At 39.4% G+C, this 20,769-nt stretch overlaps 1 protein-coding gene across 2 annotated transcripts in view; it reads left to right on the forward strand.

Moving 5' to 3' along the window:
* Nucleotides 1-20,769, forward strand: part of TRPM7 (transient receptor potential cation channel subfamily M member 7) — a 76,882-nt gene that overhangs the window by 35,249 nt on the left and 20,864 nt on the right. For both annotated transcript variants that reach the window (XM_083712378.1, XM_083712379.1), the window contains exons 7-24: nucleotides 29-200; nucleotides 2,976-3,150; nucleotides 3,404-3,527; nucleotides 4,747-4,819; nucleotides 6,197-6,297; nucleotides 6,965-7,099; nucleotides 8,636-8,689; nucleotides 9,228-9,368; nucleotides 10,795-10,929; nucleotides 11,514-11,794; nucleotides 12,395-12,623; nucleotides 13,779-13,934; nucleotides 14,027-14,170; nucleotides 14,277-14,405; nucleotides 15,067-15,351; nucleotides 17,006-17,180; nucleotides 17,932-18,058; nucleotides 18,917-19,101. In XM_083712378.1, coding sequence (XP_083568504.1) covers nucleotides 29-200; nucleotides 2,976-3,150; nucleotides 3,404-3,527; nucleotides 4,747-4,819; nucleotides 6,197-6,297; nucleotides 6,965-7,099; nucleotides 8,636-8,689; nucleotides 9,228-9,368; nucleotides 10,795-10,929; nucleotides 11,514-11,794; nucleotides 12,395-12,623; nucleotides 13,779-13,934; nucleotides 14,027-14,170; nucleotides 14,277-14,405; nucleotides 15,067-15,351; nucleotides 17,006-17,180; nucleotides 17,932-18,058; nucleotides 18,917-19,101 — 2,821 coding nt within the window. The remainder of the gene's footprint in view (nucleotides 1-28; nucleotides 201-2,975; nucleotides 3,151-3,403; nucleotides 3,528-4,746; nucleotides 4,820-6,196; nucleotides 6,298-6,964; nucleotides 7,100-8,635; nucleotides 8,690-9,227; nucleotides 9,369-10,794; nucleotides 10,930-11,513; nucleotides 11,795-12,394; nucleotides 12,624-13,778; nucleotides 13,935-14,026; nucleotides 14,171-14,276; nucleotides 14,406-15,066; nucleotides 15,352-17,005; nucleotides 17,181-17,931; nucleotides 18,059-18,916; nucleotides 19,102-20,769) is intronic.

Genomic DNA, 20,769 nt, shown 5'->3' on the forward strand with positions numbered 1-20,769 from the left:
AGGTCTTTTTGTTTTGTTTTATTTTTAGGTTGTTGCTCCATATCAAACCCTGCTGAATCCTTTGAGCAAACTTAATGTCTTGAATAATCTTCATTCCCATTTCATACTGGTGGATGATGGAACAGTTGGAAAATATGGAGCAGAAGTGAAACTACGAAGAGAACTGGAAAAAACAATTAACCTGCAAAGGATCCATGCACGTATGTGTGGACCATGATTAACTAATTATGTGGTGTTGGCCCTTTTTGTTCTATATGCAGTGTGGGGGTTGGAACTTAAGCTGGTAAAAAGTTGCCTTGACTTGCGTTATTTAGGAAGGGAGCTGGGATTGCAGGTTTCACAGCTTCCCCATATAGAAAATTAACTGCCGCTAGAAAAATAGCAAGTCAGGGAGTGCTGATTTTCTTGTTACCGGGGCTTGGATTATTAAGGATAATTGCAAGAGGCACTCTCCACCCTGCCACTAGAAGTAGTACCTTCCAGGAAAAGCTTTACTACTTCATTTGATTCTCCTGGATGCATTTTTTTATTATTATGATTGACTTCCCATCATTCTGCATTGCCACTATCATGGTAGTTTAATGAAATCTAGAGTAATCCCAATATAACCGATGCTTGGAAAACAGTTAAAAACAGTAGAATAGTGTAAGCATATAGTAGTAAGAAAATAATTTCAACCAATGTAGACTTGGGTAAATAAAAATATATACTTGCCTAGTGCCGAAAAAGGCATAATAGCACCAGATGGGACTCCTGAGAAGAATTCAGGAATTAGAGGTAGACATTGAAGGGAAGTAGGTGATCTTTTAAAAATCTGAGTCTTAAGATATGTTCCCTCTGGCTTGTTCTGGTCAGTGGTCTATCAGTGGTATTTTTGGCCAGTAATTTTTTTTCAGAAATTCTCAGAGGCAGGTCCCTGAACAATATGTTGCAGTAGTCTTAAGTTGGATATGACTTGGAAATATATAATTGCTTATGCCTAGGGGTAGGGAAATATGTGACCTTCCAGATCCCATCAGCCCCAGCCAGCAAGGCCAATGGTCAAGACTGATGGCAGTTTAGTCCAGCAACATCTGGAGAGCCGCAGGTTCTCAATCTGTGGCCTAGGCTGTCTTTGCCCAAGAGGAGTCACAGCTGGTTGGCCAGCCTTAACTATTGAAAGAGGCTTCATGCCACAGATGCCATCAACATCAACCAGAGGTAACAACACCAGCAGGCTGTGAGTCTGATCCTTTAGGATGCAGTCTTGTCAGGAATACCTGCCCCCATCCAATGCATCACACACCAATATCTCTGCTTAAACTGTATTTCATTCCTTTTGAGATTGAATCCTCTAATCGGGTTCAGACATAATAAAGGTGCACAGCAAATAATAAGTGTGAGTGATTTGCACTTCTAGTCTTACTTGCACTCTATAACAACAGAAATTCTTCTCTCTTTGGGGGCAAAAGTTATTGTGAGCATGAAACGCTTAGATCTGTGTGTGAATAACATAAGGAAACCCTGACCTTTTTGTACTAATCTGTGTTGCATCAGTCATAGATTAGCTGTTAAGCATCATTTGTACAAGCTGGCTTCTGGGGAATATAGTACATCTACTCCCAAAATGTTTTTAAAACCAATGATCCTGTTTTGACTAGGAGTTGGTAAAGAGAAGCTTTATAGTGCTTCTGTATTCTGTATTTGTTGTAACTATGGGCTACATTTTTACTGTGTACAGTTATTATGTGTTTACAGCTTCTCTTCCATTTGTGTTTATGCTGACACAGTTGGCTGCAGTTTAATTAGGCCTTTGAAATGTGTAAACCACACTTTAGCCCTTGTGTATGATTAACAGTATTAAAATGTGTGCTACTCAGCCTCTTAACTTGTTTGTGCAATAGAAGGAATAAGGTGAGTCTAATATTATGTTAGAGGGACGTGGGTGGCGCTGTGGGTTAAACCACAGAGCCTAGGACTTGCCGATCAGAAGGTTGGCGGTTCGAATCCCCGCAACGGGGTGAGCTCCCGTTGCTCGGTCCCTGCTCCTAGCAGTTCGAAAGCACGGCAAAGTGCAAGTAGATAAATAGGTACCGCTCTGGCGGGAAGGTAAACGGCGTTTCCGTGTGCTGCTCTGGTTCGCCAGAAGCGGCTTAGTCATGCTGGCCACATGACCCTGAAGCTGTACACCGGCTCCCTCGGCCAATAAAGCGAGATGAGTGCCGCAACCCCAGAGTTGGTCACAACTGGACCTAATGGTCAGGGGTCCCTTTACCTTTTTAATATTATGTTAGAAATTTTGAGCAGTATTTATGCTTACCGCTGCTGAGGAAGATTAGTTTTTGGTGAAGATTTGTATGCATAGTTAAAATGTATTGCCCTTGAACTGCAGAGAATGACTTTTTTGTATATTTTGTATTCACATTTTTAGTTCCCCAAAAGACCTTTCCAATTCCTTTACTTTCGTAGGGCTGTCAGACCTGAAGCATTTAGTTTCTGCAGTGTGACTGTGTGCCTTCAAACCATCACCCTAGGCAGATGCTGAACAAATGTTTGATAAAGTGTGGTCAAATGTTTGATGAGTTCTTGGACTCATGGAGAGTTGCTGAATGAGATTTTCACATGAACAGAGTGAGGAGCTTCAGTGCTTTGTTTAGTCCATATCCCCTTCCCATGACTTGGACGAGTAGAAAAGCTGTGCAAAATAGTCAAAACCATGAAATAAATTGTATAAAATAACAAATCCTGCAATTCTGCTTAATTTATACAGGCTGCATAATTGAGCTTTTCGTTGCAGGGCTTAGCTTAGCATTTTTAAAGAATAACACTTCTGTTCTAGATATACAAAGCCCTGTGAGTAGCTCCAGTTCTTTATAAACATTCTTTGAGTATAAGTCATTTTTTCTGAGTTGAGTTTTAATGAACTGTGCTGTGCTTATTCTGAAAAAGACATAATGAAAAAATAACCGCATTTTTTTTTAACCTCTTTTGTCTAGGAATTGGCCAGGGTGTCCCTGTGGTTGCACTCATATTTGAAGGTGGCCCCAATGTTATCCTCACAGTTTTGGAATACCTTCAGGAAAACCCACCTGTGCCAGTGGTGGTTTGTGAGGGAACTGGCAGAGCTGCAGACATCCTAGCTTATGTATATAAACAAACGGAAGAGGGAGGGTAAGTATAGGAGGCTGCCTTCTGCTGAGTCAGAACATTGGTCCATGTAGCCCAGTATTGTCTTCTCAAAGTAGCATCTGTCCAAGGTTGTTTTCCCTGCCCCCCTCTTGCTACCTGAGATCTTTTCAACTGGAGTTGCTGGGGATTAAACCTGAAACCTTGCCCTCTAACTCCTGAGTCACACACCCCTCCCCTTGATGGGAAGAATACTTCACATGGTTGCCTGTTTCAATTGATTCTTGTTTCGTCTCAGGAATATCCCTGATGGAGCAGAACCTGAAGTCATTTCAACCATCAAAAAGACATTTAATTTTGGTCAGAGCGAGGCAGTTCATTTGTTCCAGACCTTGCTGGAGTGCATGAAAAAAAGAGAACTTGTGAGTAAATCTCTGCATACTATACCATGACAATAAGGTCATCTTTAGTATTGTACTTTTCTGAATAAATGTTTGATTAATTTACACCAGCTATGAAAAATTAAAATAGACCAGCCTTCCCCATTCCTCCACACCTTCCTCCAGAGTCTGCCATCCTAGGGCCAAGCTCCAAGGTTCCAAAGGAGCAATGACAATAACTTAGTTGGATGCAACCCCACAAGTTGATGCTATGTCTGAGCTGAGCCTCGTTTCTTTCTAAAAAATATGTTTACGCTTTCCTTTTTTCCATTGGGTTGATATTTATTTTTTTCTTTCAGTCAAGATCCAAAGATCTGTGTTGTCCCTGCAGATCTTGAATAAGTGTATTATCAAAACCAATGAAGGTTTTCAAAAACCAAACATAATGCCAATCCATTTTGTGATGATAGCATATTGTGAACCCTGGAGTAGGTTTCGGCTTTCAGATTCCCTATTTGTCTTATGTGTTACAATTCTCTCTCTTCTTGGTTTATGAAAAGCTGTCATTTGCTGATACATCTGAATTAGCAAATTAAAATTTGTGCTTGCTGTGCAATTGCTATTTGATTCTGTGATGCTGATTTCTAACACTGGCTTGCAAGGCAAACACAAACCATGTCCTGTGATTCATTTGAAAGAGCAAAGTATCGTGTTTTCTTGTTTCAAACAAAGAAAGGATGGAGGGAATTGTTATATAAAAATTCAGACCTAACTGCAGGCTCATGCATATAAAGCTTTGGTTATATTTGAACCACTCCACTGCAAAATGAGTGCCGCAACCCATAGATGTCTTTGACTGGACTTAACCATGCAGGGGTCTTTTACCTTAAATGCTTGTCAATGTGTGTAAATTTTAATTATATTGATGTGTTGTGAGGCACATGGCATTAACTTTTCTTTTAATTGGAATTTGCTAAGCTTTAAATGGTGGTCTCTGAATTACATGTGTAATAGTACTATATTAGTAGTACTATTCTGCAGTTGTTAACTGTAGAATAGTACTGCTGGTTATTAACTGCAGTTAATTATTCTGCAGTTTCCTTATATGGTTTTGGAATTCTGTATATACAACAGCAGATTATTTTAATGCATTTTGTTATGGTTTATGGCTAGACAAATGAACTGTTACAAATCAACCATATGTAAAGGAACTATTATGAGATTGAAAACTGCCCCCCTCCCAATATAATTTTCAAAACAGATCACTGTGTTCCATATTGGATCTGATGAGCATCAAGATATTGATGTTGCAATCCTTACAGCGCTGCTAAAAGGTGAGTTTTTGACTTTAAAAGCATATCATAATTAAGCATGCACTGATTGTTTTTGGGGTGGGGGCGATGGGCTTTCTGATTGGACTGATGGGAGTTGTAATCACTCAACATCCTTGGAGCACCAGGTTGGCTACCACTGGTTTGCATAGTGTCATCTCATCCTACATAGCCATTTCAGTATAGCTTTGTGATAACTTCATAAAACTCTTCCAAAGTGAGTGCGTTACTTTCTGGATCTGAACAGGCAAACACTTTCTCCCCTTTTCACAGTACCATCCAAAATATTACTGGGGACATTGTTGTGGTTATTTATTATTATTATTATTTATTTGATTTATATACCACCATTTATCTGAAGATCTCAGGGCGGTGTGCAACATTAAGAACATATTTTAATGAAGCATAATAATAAAAAGACAATACAAACCATAATAATAGACAGCATGATAATAAAATAATCATAATAACAGTCCTGCCTCACACACACATTTAACAGGCCGTAGTTTATTTAATAGATGGAGGGATGTTTTTGCCTGGCACCTAAAGTCATGTAATGATGGCTGCCGGTGAGCCTCTCTGTGGAGAGTATTCCACAGATGGGAAGCCACCACAGAAAAGGCCTGTTCTTGTGTTGCCACCTTCTGAATTTCTCGGGAAGAGGAGGACATAGAGAAAGGCCTTGGTTGACAAGCAGAGTCCAGGTCCGGTAGCATGGTGAGAGGTGGTTCTTAAAGTATTGAGGTCCTGAGCGATTTAAGGCTTTATGGGTCAACACCAGCACTTTGAATTGGGCCCAGAAACTGACTGGCAGCCAGTGCAGTTGGGCCAGGATCAGTTTATATCGCCAAAACATTTTGTTCTGGTGAGCAGTCTGGCCACGGAATTTTGCACCAGCTGAAGTTTCCAAACTGTCTTCAGAGGCAACCCCATGTATTTACTCATTGCAGTAATCCAACCTAGTGGATTTGGCCACAGACGTTAGACTATTCCTGTTCAGATAGAGGCATCTCTGGCCACCAGCCAAAGTTGACAGAAGGCACTCCACACCACTGGGTGTTACTTCCTCCTTCTTAAGAGGGAGTGTAACTCCTTCAAGAACAGGCAATCCCCCCTCCATCCAGTCTAGGGAGCTACCTACTAACAATTGACATAAGCTTTCACAAATTCTGCCCATTTCAGCTCTGCTTTAGTAATAAGCCACAATCTGTAGCACTCTAAAAGAGGGCATATCTTTTTTCCAGCAGATATGTTCTATTTTACCATGAATTGTATAGGCTATGCATTATTTCCCTAGCATAAGGTAAGGCATGAAATCAGCTGAAAAAAAGAATTTTATGGTGAACGGGTTTGAATCTGTTTTCTGTGTTTGTTTTCTAGGCACAAATGCTTCTGCGTTTGACCAGCTTGTCCTAACACTTGCGTGGGACAGAGTTGACATTGCCAAAAATCATGTTTTTGTTTATGGACAGCAGTGGTTGGTATGTAGACATGGTTGTTCATGGTTGTTATTAATAAGATGCTGAATTATTGTTAAGGAATCGTCTGTCAAAACCATAATGCTCTGGTGTAGACAGAAAGCTTCCTGATCACCTAATCATACAGTCTCAGACACTCTTTGCCTTTCCCTCTCCTGTGCAAATTGCCCCCTTTCCCTGTTTGGAGCAAATTATATTTTGCAGACAACTGTACTTAGTGCGAAGATGAGTACTAAGAGCATAATGTGAACCAGCAAGGTGCTCAACAATCCCGTTGCAAGGTGATTGAGCAGGTGTGGTTGCCGTGCAACTTCAGACACTCTTGGATCTCACTAGTAATTTAGGCCCGTTTCAATCTGGATTTGGCATTAACACTGCTTTCGTTGGGGAGAAGAACAAGGAAGTGCAACCCTGTTAGCTCTTCTGGATTTCTCTGTGCTGTTTGTTATGATTAGTAGTGGTATCCATTTAAACTAAGTAGGGATCATGAGCATTTCACTGCAGATACAACTTTCAGACTTCAGTTGGCACAAAATAAAGTTCCTTGCTGCAGAATTTGACTTCAATCTCTTAAGAGGTGTCCAGACGCATAAGGCACAGTAGACTTTGGCATACTGGTTTTCTCATTTCTCATATTATTTCAATTTAAGGATTGTCTTTATTTCTTCAGGTTGGGTCTTTGGAACAAGCTATGTTAGATGCCCTTGTGATGGATAGAGTTGCCTTTGTGAAACTTCTTATTGAAAATGGAGTGAGCATGCACAAATTCCTTACAATTCCCAGACTGGAAGAACTTTACAACACTGTAAGTGGATGTTAATTCTTATTCTTATTATTGGTATTAATTAAACCCATTAGTTACTTTTTTGCCATGTCAACAGAGTGATTTGCAGTATTATAAAAGCAAGAAACCCCATATACACACATTAAAACCAACATTTTTTAAAAACTACAATGAAATATCCCACCTACATGAAAAGGTAATAGATAATTAAAAGCCAAGTGCCCAGTTAAAAAGGAATTGGTTTTGCCTGGCACCTAAAGATATTTAATGATGGCACCAGATGAGCCTTTCTGGGAAGAACATTCCGCAAGCAGGCAGCCACCTGTTTTCATGTTGCCACCCTCCAGATCTCCATGGAGAGGGCACACAAAGATGATGATCACAGGGTTCAAGTCGGTTCATATGTAGAATAAATATAGCAACAACAATTCTCTTTAAGATTCCCAAGTTGTATTTCTATTTCATTTATAATTTTCATATAAAAACATGCATTCAAAGTGAAATACTGTTTGAGATTGATTTGGGTAACAATTGAGGGAGGTGTTTAATGGAAGGTTGTCATTTTTATATCAGTAACGGTACAGACTTTTAGGTGTAAAACATGAGCCTTCATTCTGATTGTGCAAGCTTTTGGAGCACGCATTGAAGAAAATAATATTATTATCCTGCATTCAAGAGCTGATCTCAACCAGCTTATGATGATGGCATTGAATTTACCTGTGGAAATTGAAATGCCGATTGCATCTTTTGGATATAAATAAGTTTATAGGGAATTTTTAATTACGTCCGCCTCTTGATGCTGTTGAAGCGTATGCTGCTGTTGCTAATTTTGCAGTCTGGTCTTTGACCACAATAAAGATTTATTGATTGCATCTTTTGGAAGGGCCAGATAGTTGACATTTCTTTCACAAGGCTAATAAGTGATAAAATCTAGCTCAGGAGAAATGAGTGTGTTTTGAAACAGCAGAGGACTGAGAAATTAGATTCAAGGGATGCTAGACAAATTAAGGAAGGGGCCAGTACTTGCAAACCCTCCTCACACTTTAGATGATTAGCCCCAAAATTATTGAGGAGAAAGGCTAGGAGGGAAATTACAGCTGCTGCTAAAGCTTTCCTCTGCCAGTTACTGCCTTATTTTGGGTTACGGATTAAACCCTTAGGGAAGGATGGACATCTCTTACTGACTCACAGGATTCTTCTAAGTGAAAAATACAAAAAAGCTGTTAATTATCAAAAGATCAGTTTTTATTTTCATGTTTGCAGGGAAGCATAGACTTTATGCCTGGTGAAAGCTTTGGTTAGGTAGAGCTGTTCTAGAAGTATAGCAAATTAAATTGTTATAGTGCTTCTCTTGGTGTGTTTTTTAAAGCAGCAGTCAAATTATTTAGTCATGTAGAAGATAGTGCTTCTGTTATAATTTTAAAAAATACTGAGTTATGTAGAACCTGGATAATTGAAAAAACAACAACACAATTTTGCAATCTGTCATTCTACTACTTTGTTTTGTCACATGCCTCAGTGTATCTAAAAGTCTGCATTCTTCTCTTCTACATCAAGAAACAAGGCCCAACTAATCCAGCACTGCTTCATCTTGTTCGAGATGTCAAACAGGTAGGGCTCTTGCTAAAATACACAAGCAAGAAACTACGTTTTAATTCCCCTTCTCATATAGTCATTTTACTAATAACATTTTAAGCACTTACTGTGGTGTGTATAGTGGAGAACTTGCTTTCGGGTAATTTAAGAATTTTAGAACGCCATTTGCAAAAAAAATGCACTTTGCTTCATGTTCAAATGGATGCTTGTCCATAGCTACATATTGCTTCATGTCCTTTCTGTGTTTGAAGGAAACCAAGGACCTCATACACAGAAGGAGGAACGGCATGCATCTGAGCTGCTCCAGATACTCCAACCATAGTTTGGTGTTGTATCTAAATTGAGATGTGGAGTCACTTTGTTAGTCCATGTTGCACACCTAGCAGTGAGCCTGCATTAGATGCCCAGGTGTCTTTCCCTGGGGAGTGCTTGGGACTGTACACAGAACCACTTTCATGCAAAACATCCCTCACTTTCTTTTTGCAGAATGACATCATGTGATACAGAGATTGCAGCATGTATTAGTGCTAAGTTAATACTGTCTTGTCCTCAGGGAAACCTTCCTCCCGGATATAAACTCACTTTGATTGATGTGGGGCTTGTTGTGGAATATTTGATGGGAGGAACCTATAGATGCACCTACACACGAAAACGCTTCAGAGTGATATACAACAGTCTCAGTGGCAGCAATCGGGTATGTGGTTTCTTTTTTCTTTTTGAAATAATGCATAAAAGGTAGTACAGTGGTACCTCAGGTTACATACGCTTCAGGTTACAGACTCAGCTAACCCAGAAATAGTACCATGGGTTAAGAACTTTGTTTCAGGATGAGAAAAGAAATCGTGCTCCGGCGGCATGGCTGCAGCGGGAGGCCCCATTACCTAAGTGGTGCTTCAGGTTAAGAACAGTTTCAGGTTAAGAACGGACCTCCAGAACAAATTAAGTACTTAACCCGAGGTACCACTGTATTTAACCTTTTTAAACAATTCAGTTAATGTAAAATAACAGCAGCTCATTTCTTAGAAGGGTGTTTCTCCTAAGATCTCTAGAGTATTTTGTGTACTTGGAACTGTACCAATGTATGTATGTTTGTATCTGTCTCGAGACAATGGAGTAGACTGCCTGGGGCTGCAGGTGTACTAAAATACATAGTAGTTGGTTAGACACAGGAACGGTGGTAGGAACCAGCTTGAGAACCACCAAGGGAAAAAGGCTCAGAATACAGGGAGTGGCGGTGGGACGACGATGTGTGGTCAGAGAGAGAAGACAGTGAAGAGGAGGTGTCAGAAGCTGAAGATGTAACAGGGCTTAGTGAGCTAGGAGAGTCTGTGAAACAGAGAAGTCAGGAATCAGAGGCAGAAGCTGAAGCAGATGAGTGGAAGAAGGGAGGTCAAGAGGCAGAGATGAGTCACACTTGTTAAGAGTCACAGGTTTCTTCTCCTGCTGCGACAAGCTCCCCTCCCTACCATGACTCCTAGAACCAGGAGAGACATGAAATGGGAGGAGCCCTCGAGAGAAGGAGACATAGATGGCTGTGGGGCGGTGGGACCTTTAGTCTTGGTAACTGATTTCATGGAATATGACCTACAGGGAATGAGCTGCTCTGCTCCTTAGGTCTGTCACTCAGCCAAGTCTGTGGAGATAATGTTTTTTTCTAATAAAGAGTTAGCTCTGACTTTGAACTGTGCAATTTACTGGTCTGCTTTCTCTGTGACAGTATCAATAGTAATATACTGGACATGATCCAGCTGCACTTAAGTGCTTCGATTTTTGCTGGATTGTGCCTAAAGCATTTTGCATTATTATCTCAACAAATATTAAAATAATATTGCAAGCTGTGCCACTAACATTGCAACATTGTAGATGGGGACTGAGTCTGAGAGACCTTGAACTGCCCTAGAGGCTTCTAGGAAGCTTGTAATCGACATGAGAGTCGAACTGAGACTCTTCACAGCTTGTATTCTCACTACTATGCAAAAATAAGCTACTTTGTCTTGGCTATATACAAATATTTATGGTTTTGTCCTTCAGATAATGAGTTACTGTGTATCTCAATGATTTCACATAATTCAGGCACTGTACTACATTATAATCATGTTTTTCTGTTTCCCCACCACCAGCGGTCTGGCCGAAATGCTTCAGGCAGCACCCCTCAATTGCGTAAAAGCCACGAACCTTTTGGTAACAGGGTGGATAAGAAAGAGAAAATGCGGCATAATCACTTCATCAAAACTGCCCAGCCTTACAAACCAAAGGTATGAGGCACACAGCTGCCCTTGAAGGAGATGAAGTTGGAACAGGGCTCTTGTTTTTGTGATGTGATCTTGGCATGTATGGAGGTGTATATAAATAGTGCATTGTACTGTACTACTTGTAACAGCCTTTAAAGCACACATGCCATAATTGAAATTGGAGTTGCAGAAGTGATACAGATAATCACTATAATTGTAGCAATTCCTTTTCTGACACATGCAAATGAGCTGAGAAATTTCGAAATCTAAATGAAAGTTCCTTATCTCTGATTTTGTGGCCGTGGAACCTTGCTTGTATTTTCCCCTTTTGCTTCGGAGATGCTCGCATAGCATTTCTTTGTAGCAAGGTTCTATCACAGGCTAAAATTATCTTATTTGTGGGTGGAGCTGCTAATTCATGATATATTTACTTCGGTTATTTTGGTGCCTTTCTTTGAACAATTCTCTCCTGAAATAATATTTTACTGGCGAGTTTTTAAGAAATATCTGATGTCTGAGTACCACATTTCACTGTTGTATTTTCTCTTTAAACCTTATAATTCTAGCTGCCCTTGTAAAACCTTTAAATTACTACCTTTTTTTTAAAGGCCGATAACACTTCAGAAGAAGGAAAAAAGAAGCAAACCAAAGATGACATAGTAGATATTGATGATCCAGAAACGAGACGCTTTCCTTACCCTCTGAATGAGTTGTTACTGTGGGCAGTACTAATGAAGAGGCAAAAAATGGCTCTTTTTTTCTGGCAACATGGTGAAGAATCCATGGCGAAAGCCTTAGTGGCCTGCAAGCTATATCGTTCAATGGCCTATGAATCAAAACAAAGTGACCTTGTTGACGATACCTCGGAAGAACTGAAACAGTATTCAAAGTAAACATTCTACTTTGTTAAAATCCTTAAGACAAATTTCAGCTTCTTGTTTCATAGTAGTTGCTAGAAGCTAATGCTGAAGATGCAGAAATCGAAGAATGTCAGGTTGGGCTTTTGTAGATGATGGAGTTTAACCACAGTACCATATGCATTTTTTCCTGTTCATTTCCCATAGCTGTTATGCACTCGCCCTTTTTGTCTATTCTGGCTGGTTAATTACAATCTCCTACTAGCTTTTCTAAAATTGCAAATCCTTTTTAAAAGCCTGAATTATTTTTGTTCTGGTTAGATGTCACTTCCTGAAATCCAGCAACAGATAACTGGTCCAGGGAAATCTTGGGTATAGATGCAGAAGGATGCATCAGGTACACCTTTTAACTCACTCAGAGTAACAGGGAAGTGCTGAGATGAAACCAATTTTCTTTTTGGCCATACAGAGTTGTATCCACGGGTGTCTCTCTTACAGCAGTACTAAGCAGGTGCTTCCATTCAGTTCAGGAAGTTCAGTGTTTGAAGTCTAGTATGGGTGAAAGAATTGGCATCTTTAATATGTTTGTGCATCTTTAACATTGTATGTCTTGTGATTTTTGCCCCCCACAGTGAATTTGGGCAGCTGGCAGTTGAGCTATTAGAGCAGTCATTCCGACAAGATGAAACTATGGCTATGAAGTTGCTAACTTACGAGCTAAAAAACTGGAGTAATGCCACCTGCCTTAAACTAGCAGTGTCTTCACGGCTTCGCCCTTTCGTAGCTCATACTTGTACACAAATGTTGTTGTCTGATATGTGGATGGGAAGGCTGAACATGAGGAAGAATTCATGGTACAAGGTAACTAGTCTATAGATAATACCTTCTTTGGAATCCATTTTTGCTGTTCTTTTAGTAATGCTTAAGTGAAAGGGATATGTTGAAAGCATAGTCATGCAAAGTTTTCTTCACTGTAATCTTTATGTAGGCTAAGCAAAACAGCTCTTTAACATAATCAAAGTGAGAGGTGATACTGGAATGAACAATAACTTTTTTTTGATGCTTTATTATCTTTTTTAAAAAAGGTACAGAAATGTAGAAGGCAGAAACCAGGCAAGTAGCCCTTAACCAGAGGTGGATACTTAGATCATCATGAGAACTAATCTACTACTAAAAATGTAGTGGTGAAACATTAACAGACTGAAACCCCCTTGTAAAATTGAAATGTCATTATGCTTTCTACGGGTAGTAAAGTAAAATTTGATGTAGAAACTTCATATTTATATTTTAGTAGCTGAAGCTGAGCAAGTGAGAAGGCTTAACAGAATTCAGACAAATCAGCAGGATGTGAGTGGGTGTAAGTTTTCAGAATGGCATATGTCAAGTAAGCCATATAGTCTGGATTAACAATAAGAGGTGTGTTTCTCTTTGTATACTGCACTGAAAATTTGCCCCACTACGTTAGAATATAATAAGAAAATGATTATGTAAAAGTACAGTGTTGATACAGACCATCCTCAAGCATCATTTTAAAGTATGATGTGCTGTTGTCTGTCTTGTGTTCCAAGTTGTCATCTCTAACTTGCTTTGCTAGTCAACTAAGAGTAACACTCATTTTATGAAGGTGGGTTGGTGGGTGTGCTTCAGAATCTATGATTCTTCAATGGCATCAGGGAGATATGCCTTCTGCAGCCTCTACATAGTCTAATACTGATAAAAGCATTAGGATGAGGGGTAGAAATCTATTTGAGCACATTTTGTCTAACAACTTTTTAGAAATTGCAGATATTTTCCCCTCAAGAATATTATGGAATGTTCTATGTGTATCTGTAGTAGTTAATTTTTTAAAAAACCTAATCATTCTTCTACATCTTTTACTTGCTACCTGACAGATTTTGCTGAAATGTGGGAGAGGGCGGAAGAGGGGACTTCTGTGTGCTGGATAGTTCTGATTTTTTTATTATTAGAAAAACGGGAAAGATTTTGTCTTAATAACTTGATGTTCACATCTTACAGGTAATATTGAGCATCTTACTTCCCCCTACCATACTAATGCTAGAATACAAAACCAAGGCAGAAATGTCCCATATTCCACAGTCTCAAGATGCACATCAAATGACTATGGAAGACAGTGAAAACAACTTTCAAAACATAGCAGAAGAGATACCAATGGTAATTCTACACACAAACACTAACACGTTTTTAACAACGAAGACTAACTTTACTCTCATACATGATTTTAAAATGTGTTATTTTAATGTTAGGAAGTGTTTAAAGAAGTAAGGGTCTTGGACAGTACAGAAGGAAAGCATGACACGGAGGCAACAGTAAAACCCAAGAGGCTTCCCATTACGCGAAAGTTTTATGCCTTCTATCATGCACCAATAGTGAAATTCTGGTTTAACACGGTGAGTTTTTTGTTTCTATGTTTTGTTTTGGAAAAATAACTCTTTTTTTGGAAAAAAAATAAACTACTTTTCTTAATATTTATTTTCAACATTTTACTTTTTATAGTTGGCCTACTTAGGATTTCTGATGCTTTATACATTTGTGATTCTTGTGAAAATGGAAGAGCTGCCCTCAATTCAAGAATGGATTGTCATTGCATATATTTTCACGTTGGCTGTTGAGAAGATTCGTGAGGTATATTTGCATTTGTAATGTGCTCTTTAATGCAGAAGAGGATTTAAATATACTTTCAAGAGTCAGCATAAATACACTGTGCAAAACTTGTTGCCCTCCAGATGTTCTTGGCCTACAACTCCCAGGATCCCTAGCTAGGAGGACCAGTGGTCAGGGATGATGGGAATTGTAGTTCAAAACATCTGGAGGGCTGAGGTTGAGGAAGCCTGTGGTAGGGTATTGATGCAGTACTCGTTTTCTGCAAGTCATATGTTGTAAATTGGGGGCTGCAAGTCATATGTTGTAAATTGGGATTCAAATTCCTTTCTCTGTTTATTAGCTTTTAGCATGATGAATGCAAGCCAGAGTCCCTCATTACTGTAGTTCAGGCATAGGCAAACTCTGGCCTGCCAGATGTTTGGGACTACAATTCCCATCATCCCTGACCACTGGGTCCTGTTAGCTAGGAATGATGGGAATTGTAGTCCCAAACGTCTGGAGGGCTGGAGTTTGCCTATGCCTGCTGTAGTTCATGGAACCACTTCCTACCATGGCTTCAGTCTTTGATTTACGTTAAACTTTTTTTGTATCAATGTATGTACATAACTGCTACCTGCTTTTTAATGCCCTTTGATGTAAGACAAAATGAACTGTGCCCAATTTCTCATTATTTTTACAACAGATCTTTATGTCAGAGGCGGGCAAGATCAGTCAAAAGACTAAAGTGTGGTTTAATGATTACTTCAATGTCAGTGATACGGTAGCCATTATCACGTTCTTCATTGGTTTTGGACTAAGATTTGGAGCACAGGGAAACTTCAGTGAAGATACTTACAATTCAAATTACGTTTTCGTTGCTGGAAGGCTAACTTACTGCCTGAATATAATCTTTTGGTATGTGAGATTACTGGATTTTTTGGCTGTAAACCAACATGCTGGACCTTACGTCATGATGATTGGGAAAATGGTAAGCTTTTTTCCTACCAAAATTAAAATTGTGGTTTGTGGGATGATGATGATGATGATGATGATGATGATGATTTATATTCCACCCGATACTCAGAGGTCTCAGGGTGGCTCACAGAATAAAATCAAAATATAAAACCACAAAATACATAATCAGAATAAAAACAACAACCCAATAAACCCCCTCTCCCCCAAAAACCCATGTTTTAAAAGGGCATAGGATGTCAATCAGATCAACCAAAGGCCTGGTTAAAAAGGAACGTTTTTGCCTGGCACCTAAAAGTATATAATGAAGGTGCCAGGCGAACTTCCCCTGGGAGAGCATTCCATAGACGGGGAGCCACTGCAGAGAAGGCCCTGTTCTCATGTTGCCACCCTCCAGACCTCTCAAGGAGGAGGCACATGAAGAAGGGCCTCAGAAGATGATCTCAGGCTCCAGGTAGGTTCATATGGGAAGAGGTGGTTCTTGAGATATATTTTAAATATATTTTATTTGCAAACATTTCAAAAGTGTTGCCTTTTACAGTCATGTGAAACGGGTATTCCACCAATAAAGATGGACAGCTGTGTAAGGCAGTTTGCTGTATGTGTAGAAGGAGGGACAGGTGGAGAAAAACAAGAAGCCACAATGTTGGCATGTGGAGTATTTCACACCATATGATCAGTTTGAAATATTGTAGCAGGAAGTTCCACAAGTTCCCCAGTACTCCACTGCTGTAGGCACTCAGACATTTACACAAAAGTTTCTCTAAGTTTATTGGGAACTTAGCAGTTGAACACTGAAGTCACAGATACGTGCTGCTGTTTCAAAGACTGGCCTGTCCCTAGGTGCTTGCAAAAAGTGGGAAATTAGCTGTGCCTCAGAGAAGAGCAGGGATATTGCAGATGCATGCATCCGATTGGCTCAGATTGAAATGCATGCATCTGATTGGGGAGGGATGCTCTTCACAGTCTTGCCCTAATTCTTATGGAAGTTACAGTGCATTTCTCAGGAACTCAGAAGGGAAATAAAGTCAAAATGGAAGTTCAGAGTGGCCACTTGCCCTCCCTAAGCCACTCTTCTTGGAATTATTGTATTGTATTGTATTGTATTGTATTGTATTGTATTGTATTGTATTGTACTGTACTGTACTGTACTGTACTGTACTGTACTGTACTGTACTGTACTGTACTGTACTATACTATACTATACTATACTATACAATACTATACTATACTAATATTATAAATTAATTTAAAGGTTACCCCTTGGGATGGGTGGAATGTAGAGATTATTGTGATTGGCTGTGCTGATGAATACTTGAGGTTCCCAACCCCTATGGTTGTAATTCATGGGAAGTCATTTAATTTTATCCTGATTTTAATTTTTAAGCTGTATTTTAATCAATTGTTTGATAGTGCTTTAATGTGTTTGATATTTGATGTTAGTCACCCTGAGCCTGTTATTGGCCTGGGAGGGCAGGGTATAAATAAAAATTTACTTACTTACTGTCCAAAGGTGATTGACCAGCAGAGATGGACAAAACAAGTCCAGAGTGCTTCTAAATGTGTTGAATATGAATGGCAACAATAAAGAAGGAGCTGGGCTGCAGTTTGGAGGGCTTAAGTGAGGGCTCTCCACTGTTTTAACTGTCTCTTAACTCTGTTTTAAACAGGTGGCCAACATGTTTTACATTGTAGTAATTATGGCACTTGTGCTGCTTAGTTTTGGAGTCCCCAGAAAGGCAATACTTTATCCTAATGAAAAACCATCTTGGGTTTTAGCAAGAGATATTGTCTTTCGGCCCTATTGGATGATCTTTGGTGAAGTTTATGCCTATGAAATTGATGGTAAGATATTTTTATTCCTTCTATTTATTAGCATGCAAGGGGAACTTTTTCTTGTGTCTAAAGAGCACAGAGATGGGAGGGCTAATCTAGAATCTATATTTAATTCATAATGATTTTATTGCTTTATTGATATTTTTTTAAAAAGTTTTTGGAGTTCAGCTGTGTTTTATCTAGATTGTTGTATTGTATGCCCCACAGAGTGTGATGAAGTGTTTCATAAACCTTTCTAAATAAATAAAAATGAAAGGATTATTCTAATGTATGTAATATTTAGGTATTATTTTAAACCAGGGGGGACAAAACCTAAAATAAAAAACATGTTTAAACAAATTTAAAATCTCTTTTGATTTTTAAAATTTTAGTTTTTCATCTACAGTGATGCATGTATTTGGTAAACATGATTATATCATGGAAAAGTGGGATATACATTTAATAAATATGGAGGAATTTTATTTTATTGAAAAGCTTTATTTCTTTTTCATTTTGAAGGGCATGAACTGAAAGACAGTTCTTAACTGATTTAAATAAACTTTCCAGTTGCTGAGGTTGGAAGTTTGGGTATTTAACGCCCACAGACCTGTTTTATTCATAAATTTTCTGTTTAGCTGTGCAGCGGCTTCTGCTACTTGTGTGTTGAAAAAGTATAGGTGATAATATTTTGTTGATGCGCTATAAAGAGCTTTGCTTCTAAGTAAGAAGTAAACTGCTAAATCTTGTCAAAAATTTCTTTTTCTTTTCTTATTCTGCAAAGTATGTGCAAATGATTCCCAAACAATCATACCATGTGTTACTGGAGCATGGCTGACACCCTTCCTTCAGGCCGTCTACCTTTTCGTGCAGTACATTATTATGGTCAATCTTCTCATCGCCTTTTTCAAGTATGTTTTTCACATTTTAAGTTGATATTAAATCAGTGCTTTAAAAAGTAGCTTGGTGATTATACGGCCATGTGGTACTCACTGCATGCATCTTCATCACCAGAGGACCAAATAGGCTCTGTAGCTAGGAGTACCTTTTACCAGCTTTGTCCAGTTTGCCAGCTGTGGCCATTCCTGTACAGCGATAACTGACTACCATAGTACATACATTGGTAACCTCAAGGTTGGATTACAGCAATATGCTCTTTGTGGTTTTGAAGCTCCCCCAGTGCAAAATATGGAGGCCAAATGGCTGGTGGGGGCACATGACCAATAACATGTGACACCATCGTTAAAACATACACACCAGCTGCCCTTCTATGACCAAGCCTTGTTGAAGGTCCTTGTATTAATTTACAAAGCCCTGAACAACTTTGGTCTACGGTACCATAGGGACAATAGCTGAGATCATTTGCAAGAGTGTCAGAAGAATATGTAATGTTCTGCCAGCAGAAATTTAGCAGGTGCCTCTTTTTTGAACTTTTAAATGCCTGCTGAAATTTTTTTCTCTGCTGAAAGTCTTATGCAGGAAATAAAGAAAACATACTCCCGTAATAGTTAGTTGATGGTCTCTAATTTTTTTAAGAATCCATGTTTTTATTAAATATATATATATTATAGTAAACTGCTTATTTTATGACATAGTGGTGTATTTTTTAATAAATAAAATAAATATGATAGAAGTTATGCTGTTTGTTTGTTTTGTTTGTACTCTCTTTTAATAATTGTACAGAGCAGAATGTAAGATCATTGCTGCTAGTTTCTAAGATGATCAAACTAAAATGTTTGCCTTCTTTATTCTCTTCTCTTTTTGTTTAGCAATGTATATTTACAGGTGAAAGCAATTTCCAACATTGTATGGAAATACCAGCGTTATCATTTTGTTATGGCATATCACGAGAAGCCGATCCTGCCCCCTCCTCTTATTATTCTTAGTCATATGGCTTCCCTATTCTGCTGTGTATGCAAGCAGAGAAAGAAAGACAAAACTTCTGATGGGCCAAGTAAGAACAAACAAAAATATGCAACGTTGGGTTGTTCTTTGCATTATGTGAAATCCAGGGATTGATAGGAGCCTGGTTTATGTGTAGGGCTTATGCAAAATCCCACCCCTCAGTTCACTGTCCCATTGGTGGATGGCAAAGTGGGAGTGGAGGCTCAACAATTTGGGTGTGGGTGTGTGGACAGAACATTTTGCCTTGTTTTCAGGATTGGGGCGAACAGGATGCTTAAGAGAACTTAAGGTGACAGCACATTTTTTTATCTCTGCCCAACCACTGCTACAAAAATGCTTTCATTATACAGTGGTACCTCGGGTTACAGACACTTCAGGTTACATACATTTCAGGTTACAGACTCCGCTAACCCAGAAATAGTGCTTCAGGTTAAGAACTTTGCTTCAGGATGAGAACAGAAATTGTGCTCCGGCGGCGCAGCGGCAGCTGGAGGCCCCATGAGCTAAAGTGGTGCTTCAGGTTAAGAACAGTTTCAGGTTAAGAACGGACCTTCAGAACGAATTAAGTACTTAACCCGAGGTACCACTGTAAGTGGAATTCTTAAAAAGCTGAACAAGGACTTGTTCTCACCATCACTACGGACCTCTTTGATAGTTGGGAAGGACATTGCACATCCATGTCAGTCGCCTGACAATACCAAAACAAAACCAGCTGCCCCTACAGAGGAAGATCTTTTGCATTTCAACTTTCAGTTCAAGCCAGCATTGCAAAGGGACAATTGCACTTATGGCAAGACCCTCTTGCGGGTTTGCTGTAAGTGCAGATCTCTGTGCAAGTTCCTGATGGGCAACTCTGTAGCGCAGCAGATTTACGCAGAGTTGCTGACAGCCCCAGTCCGCTTCTTAGCACCAACATCAAAGCTCCCTTGCCAAGAACTATCAGGAACAATTTAAAGATTCCCCATTGTTTCCTGGTAGCTGCTTTCCCACTTGTCAGACACCTGATATCACATCGGGACTTGAGCCAGACCTCCTGTGGCCAGAGAACCCCCAGCCTGATTAAGAGCTTCTTTTGTGAGCCAGTAATAGATATGTGGGGAAGAGGGTTTGAAAGTGGTACCTTGGTTTCCAAACTAAATCTGTTCTGGAAGTCCATTCTAAAACCAAAGCGTTCTAAAACCAAGGTGCACTTTCCAATAGAAAGTAATGCAAAATGGATTAATCTGTTCCAGACTTTTAAAAAGAACCCTTAAAACAGCAATTTAACATGAATTTTCCTCTCTAACAAGACCATTCCTGGGTTAGGGTTAATTTTAGGATTGGGTTAGTGTTAGGGTAAGGATTAGAATTAGGGTTAAGGTCAGTGTTGTTTTATGTTTTCTTGTGATTTTGATTCATTTGCAGTTGATTTGCTTTTTTCAGTTTGTTTTGTTGCTGCTTTTTCATGAGTTTTTCAAGTTCGTTGGCTGCTTAGCTGGAGAGGTGCAGGCTCCGTCACACTTTTCCATTGAGGGGTGCGTGGCTGCGTTCACCTTGGATAGAGAAGTTTAAAGGAGCATCAGGTGGCAATGCGGAGACAGCCACCCCAGCAACTATTCCACCTGGCTGTCTTCAGGTGGTGCAGGGGCTCTGGTGCTGATGTGGGGGCTCCTTTAAACTTCTCCCTTGAGGGGAGAAGTTTAAAGGAGCCACCAGCCACGAACCCCTCAGTGGAAAG

The sequence above is a fragment of the Podarcis gaigeae genome (assembly GCF_964106915.1).
Source record: "Podarcis gaigeae genome assembly, chromosome: 14".
Taxonomy (NCBI): Eukaryota; Metazoa; Chordata; class Lepidosauria; order Squamata; family Lacertidae; genus Podarcis; species Podarcis gaigeae.